The 6,450-nt window shown below is 45.3% G+C and overlaps 1 protein-coding gene across 1 annotated transcript; it reads right to left on the bottom strand.

The window, feature by feature from the left end:
* Window positions 1-731: 731 nt before the first annotated feature.
* On the bottom strand, window positions 732-2,276 carry LOC136393483 (protein S100-A12-like). The gene is made up of 3 exons (XM_066366111.1): window positions 2,263-2,276; window positions 1,441-1,599; window positions 732-956 (listed from the first exon to the last, which is right to left on the bottom strand). The coding sequence occupies exons 2-3, from the start codon at window positions 1,576-1,578 to the stop codon at window positions 816-818; spliced, it is 279 nt and encodes a 92-aa protein (XP_066222208.1). The 5' UTR covers window positions 1,579-1,599; window positions 2,263-2,276; the 3' UTR covers window positions 732-815.
* Window positions 2,277-6,450: the final 4,174 nt, after the last annotated feature.

Genomic DNA, 6,450 nt, shown 5'->3' with positions numbered 1-6,450 from the left:
CCTCCTTTGCTGGCCTCCCTGCTCTCACTCTTGCCTGCCCCCTGCTATCTCTTCTCCACAAAGGCAGCCAAAGTGACCCTTTAGAAACATAAGTGAAATCATCTTGCTCCCTGTTTCCTGTGGGCACACACCCCCTGCCACCCCCATCTCAGCTCTTGCACATTGCCGTCTGTGCGATCCTCTAAGCTGATCAAGCATGTGTTCACCTTAGGCCCTTAGCTCCTCGGGTCCTAAGGTCTCTGCCAGGAATTCTTGGTCCCAGTACATCTGCAAGCTATTCTCCTTCCTGTCTTTCAAATTTCTGCTCACATGCCTTCCTTGGTCATCCTCTCTAAACCAAAACCCCTCCTCCCCAACCTTACTTCTCTACTTCAGCTTTCTTCATATCACCTATTATTACTTACTGATGTTATCATAAGATATATTTTTATCTGTTTGCTTATTTATTTTCTATCCCCTAGCCGATAGGGTGCAAGCTCTGAGAGGATAGAAACTTTGTGTCTTTGATCTCTGGCCATCATAGATTTTTGGTGAATATTTGTGGAATGAATGAATGAATGAATGAATGAATGAATGAGTAAGTAGTGAACATTTAGTAAATAGGAGGTGAACAAATAGACAGAGAAGGCCTCAGGGTTCTAAATGAGGCCTGTCAGACTAGCAGGGGTGAGTTGCGATCACGTTGGGAACCGCCGGCAGGGAAAGGAAAGAAGTGCACATACACTGTTAAGAACTTTTCAAGAATACGTTTATTAACTCTCACTCCCCTCAGTCCCCCTTGCAGACATTGCTCCGGAGAAGCAACTCAGATCTTCTTACTCTTTGTGAATATTCTCATGGGCAGTTTCCAGCACACTGGCCACCAGGGTTACGAATTCTTTAAATGAGACTTGTTCATCTCGATCCACATCCAGATCTCGGAATATTTTGTCAATGGTGGCTTGATCTTTGGTATTCTAGGAGAAGGGGACAGCACACAGTGAGCTCGGACTCTTCCCCCCCCTTCCTCGTCCCTCAGAGCTCGGCTTAGGAAGGCCCAGAAACATCAGTTCGTTGGCCAAAACTGTGGTGGAGAATCCAGTATAACAAAATAAAAGACGAAGAAAAGCAACTGTCATGAGCCTTCCTAGAATCACACAAGTCTTGACATGTAAGGTACTTTAGCTCACTAATCTACCCCCTTTCCCGCCCGGCCTCTCTACACTTCACCGAGGTGAAAACAATTTGAGAGACAGGAAGAGAGCACAGCCTGAGGTGACAGAGTAAATTCACTGAGAGTAGAAGGTGGGACCCTTGTTCCAAAGCAGGGGGAGAACTTCCTTGGGTGCTCAAACTGGGGCTAAGTTAACCCAAGTGCTTGTCCCTCCATCACCCTTCAGTTGTTGCCATCACCCTCAATGTAGAGATGGGCAAGTTCACCATAACAGGGACATCACCTACCTTGATAGTGTTGGCAAGTTCCTTTGTGATCAGCTGCTTCAGCTCCTTCTTGGAGAGGGTGTCAAAATCCCCCATCCGGACTGAGTACTGGTGGAAGATGTTGATGACTCCCTCCATGTATTCTTCCAGCTTAGTCATCTTCCCAGCCTCACGTTAACCTGCAGGAGACAAGGCCAGGCTAGGACAGTGCCTCCCCCAGCCCCTTACACCCTCTCTCCTCTCTTTCTGCTTTGAAAGTTTAAACAAGGGGTGACTTCCTCCTGCCTATGCTTTGTATTCTCCATGGTAAACTTTTCATTTGTGGATCGGATGGGGGGAGAAGGGCATATAATACCATCTAATGTTTTAAAGGATCAGCCTCAACTTACACAACATTCCATGTCTTCATATCTCCTGGGGAGTATAATTCAGAGGGTGTTGCTCTCTCAAGCTCAGCGGGGAAGGGTTCTGTGGTTCCCCAGGCTGTTCCTTTGCCCCAAGTGATGGTACTTTGGCCACAGGTTTCTTACAGACATTCGCCTGCCCATCCATCCCTAAGTCCTGAAACTGGGTCTACCTGACACAGCAAGAGCTGTTCTCCTTGGGTCCAAAATGGAGTCAGCCCTTCACTACATAAAGTATATGTATCTAATCACCTGAAACTAATATAGTGTTGTATATCAACTGTAATTGAAAAATTAAATTAAAAATTTTAAATGCAGTCAGCCCAAAGGAGTTCCATCCAGCAAGCAGAGGACTGTGGCTTCAAAAACCTGCAAAGTGGCCACTGGCAATCACCACCCTGAGGATTCCAGAGGGCCCAGCCAAGGAAAGGGCACTTACCTCAATGCACAGGAACCTGGAACGCTAACAGGAAGCCGGCACTAGTGAGGAATACTGAGCCACGGAGGTTTTTATAAGGCACTCTGGGCTTCACCCTTAATCTTGAATGAGGAAACCTCTGATTCACTCATCTTGAGGCAATTGTTGGTGTGCACTCTGTTGCTCAATAGAAGCTTCAAACCTGCGGTTTTAACTGCAACAAGAGAAGCTCGGGTTGCACCCATTGCACTCTCTGCTCAGCCTGAAACAGAACCCTCAACCCCACCCCACCCAACATACCTAGGTGCCTCACACACTTCACAGCTCTAGGGCAGGAACCCAGCCTTCAGGTCCAGCTCTGTCCCCTGCTTCCTAATAAAAGCTAAGAGGCACAAGTTTCACTGTCTGGATGGAAAGGAAGGACAGGAAGAGGCATTCGCTGAGTGTCTATTACCCCCAAAATAATCCTGAAACAGAAAAGGGACATTGGTTTAAAACTAAAGAAATCTGAATAAAGTACAGAATTCAGTTTATAATGTATCAGGAGCATTCACTGATTGTAACAAATGTAACAGACAAAGGTAGAATGTTCGTTACAGGGTAACGGTGTGGTGCATGGGAACTGCCTGTACTGTATTATCTCTTTGATTTTTGCCTAAATCTAAAACCCTTCTAAAAAATAAAGTTTATGTGTTTTTGGAAGTGAGCACGTATTGAGCACTTACCACACTTAATTCTCCAGAGAGCCGTGTGATGGCATGCTCACAGTATGTCTATTCTACAGATGAAGAAAATGAGTTTAGAAAGATTAAGTAACTTTTCTAAGTGCCAAACCCCAACTTGTCTGCTTTCAAAAATTTGCCATTTTTTATTTTTGTCATTTTTCCCTAAAATGAGAATAGTACTTTTGCTGTAAAAATATATATATAAAAAAATAATAATAATAATACATGCTCTTATCAGACCTTGATTTTTTTTCCAGTTTTTTTCCCTAATGCAGTCAATTCTTGATTAGCCTTTAAAAAATTCTTTCCTTGATGCACTCCCCCGCCCCCAAATCCAAGTGGAAACTCCTGTGCTAGGGGCAGGGGTAGAGAGGCATAAATTTGTGGCGGTCCTCTTGGAATTTGGTGTCAGATGGGTTCAGACACCTTCCTAAATCATAACACAGAGAGTTCACCTCACAGGACCCAGGTGGGGAGGACTGAATGCCAGTCAGGCCCAGACCAGACACCCTGATTCCTCACTGAGATGGGGTTTTATGCAAGGCTGCTTTGCAGGCCACAGTGGGGTCTGTGTGGTCACCTCACTGACCACATTTACTTCCTAGAATTGTGATAAGGCTCAACTGAGAGAATACATGAGAAAGCACTTAAACACAATAAAATGCAATGTTAGATTTTAGTTCTGCCCTTACTCACCCAGCATGGGTGTGGGTTATTCAGACAGTTAGCATATATGCGAGCCCATAACCAGCCTTCTGGGGTCCTGATCACTGGGCGCTGACTGTGTTCTGAGAGTGGTCACGTGAGCCTACACGCCTGTCTTCCCTCTGAAAAAGCTCCCCTCGTCCCCCTGAGCAGCAGCCCAGCACCTGTGCTGCCCAGAAAGGCCTTCAGGGAGACGAGTGAGTCAACACGCAGCAGGCGCCTGGCACAGCTCCTGACAAGTCGAATCATGTCACTTGCTTTACCTTCCTACCTCCTTCTACCTGGACCCCAATAAAAAGGTAGGATTGGCTTCAAGAGGAAAGGTCAAGCCTTGGCGATGCTCTCTCCTGCCCTGTGGTGAGTGTCCTGCTGCTGGCCTTGGTGCTTGCAAGGGGATTCCTGAGACTTGTGGCTTCTTGGCTGTCGCCTGCTAGTTCTGCCTCTCCCACTCATCAGAAATTCCTCAAGTCTGGGATTGTGCAGAAAGGCTGATTGTCAGGGCAGCCAAGGAGGATAAAAAGTATGGGGAAACTCCTCTGCTGACAGTTTGCTATAGATGCAATGGTGAATATACGCCATTATGCATTTGTCAAAACCCATAGATGTGCAATGCCAAGAGTGAATTGTTGGTTTGTCAATTGTACAAATACACCACACCAATGCAAGCTGTGGGAATTGGGAGAGAGAAAGCCAATGGGTATATGGAAACTCTGTGCTTCCTGCACATCTTTTATGTAAACCTAAAACTTCTTCTAGCCTGACCGGGGGTAGTGGCGCAGTGGATAGAGCGTTGGACTGGGATGCGGAGGACCCAGGTTCGAGACCCTGAGGTCGCCAGCTTGAGTGTGGACTCATCTGGTTTGAGCAAAGCTCACCAGGTTGGACCCAAGGTCGCTGGCTTAAGCAAGGGGTTACTCTGTCTGCTGAAGGACCACAGTCAAGGCACATATGAGAAAGCAATCAATGAACAACTAAAGTGCCACAACAAAAAACTGATGATTGATGCTTCTCATCTCTCTCCATTCCTGTTTGTCTGCCCCTATCTGTCCCTCTCTCTGTCTCTGGAAAAAAAAATAACTTCTTATAAAATATAGTGTATTACTTTATTTTTAAATTACTGCTATGTATAAAATCACTATGTACAAACAGTAATAGCATACTACAGAATAAGAAATAAACTTTTCAGATAATTTCTTAGCCAAATTGATACAGATTCACTTTTTTTTTAACTGGCTTCTTTTTTTTATAATTTTTCTTTAAGATTTTATTTATTCATTTTAGAGAGGAGAGAGAGAGAGAGAGGAAGAGGAAGAGAGAGAAGGGGGAAGAGAAGGAAGCATCAACTCCCATAATTATAATTATCGTGACCAGGGCAGCTAGGGCTTCGAACTGGCAACCTCAGCATTCCAGGTCACCGCCTTATCCACTGTGCCACCACAGGTCAGGCCGATACAGATTCACTTTTACAACAAGAAATAAACATGTGTTCTTAAGATAGATAATAACTAAAGTGAAGTAATTACAAGTTGATGCTTCTCATCTTTCACCTCCCTGTCTCTCTCCCTTCCTGTCTTTCTCTAAAAAAAACAAAAAAGACCTTCAAGAAGAAGTGAACTAAATGTAATCATGTAAATATTCGGAAAAGCATATCAAGATACAATAATTTTAAAATTTCATAATGTTAGAAACAATGGATTAAGCTGGTCAATCTATGTGGGAGTTTCTTGTACTATATACTTGTGACTTTTCTATAAATTTGGAATTCTATCAGATTAAGTTACATCAAATTAATATTATATCAAAATTAAAAATTACTCCAAAAAATGTACTCATAGCAACAATGTGACTCCATTAGTCACACCCAAGTAGTAGGAAGGGGCACACCCAGAGCTTAAGGTGGGGCAGGGTAGTCACTGGGGCAGGATGGCAACCCACCAAGGTAGGTTTACTACCCTAGTTAGCATCTTCTCTGAAGCTACCCTCTCCAAGAAGGAAATGAGAAGAGAGAAAAGGGAGAGAAAGAGGGTGACTTGCTTTAAAGGATGAAAGGCTCTGGATCTAAAGAGGTCCCATCCGTGGAGTTGCGGAGAGAGCCTCAGACTGGCTCTAACCTCTGAGCAACAGCGAGGGGAAGGGGCTGTGGGTTCTCCACCTAGCACACACTGCCTGGCTCTTCATACCTGGTCATCGCTGGCTGGCCAGGCACTGAGGGAATCCACCGTGAACAGAAAAGACACTGTCCTGCCCTCGCTGAGCTTAGTCTGTGGAGGAGACAGAGTCCCAGCAGGCACCTGGTGAAGCAGGGAGAGGTTGGGGAGCTAGGGAAGCAGAGGTGTGGCTCCTTGTTTGAACAAAATTCAGTGCCAGCTTTACCCTCAGCTCTGGCAAGCTGGGTACACCTTCATGAAGCTCTTTTGTGTCTCTGGGAGGACAGAGACCAATAGGAGGCAGGGAGTTCTCTCCCTAAGTTGCTCTGGGGTGCAAAGCCAGTCACTGGATGGATTTTCAAGAAGAATGCCAGGGTTTTCAGGAAGTGAGACACCAATCCCTCTGTGCCTTCCCTCACTCTCCCATCACAATCCCTGAACTGGATGGTGAGAAAGAGCTACCAAGTTGGATGAATGAGGATAAGCACCACCAAAGTACCAAGGAAGAAAGCGGTTATCGAGGCCTCTGAAAGAAAATATTAAGTCTAGCCTGGGGACCTGCATTCAGTACCACAGACTCCTTGGCCTGCTTCGTTAGCCCAGTTACCATGGCAACATAGACTATAAGAAGC

Source organism: Saccopteryx leptura, chromosome 2, assembly GCF_036850995.1.
Source record: "Saccopteryx leptura isolate mSacLep1 chromosome 2, mSacLep1_pri_phased_curated, whole genome shotgun sequence".
NCBI classification, from domain to species: Eukaryota; Metazoa; Chordata; class Mammalia; order Chiroptera; family Emballonuridae; genus Saccopteryx; species Saccopteryx leptura.
This window is presented reverse-complemented; position numbering and strand designations above follow the sequence as displayed.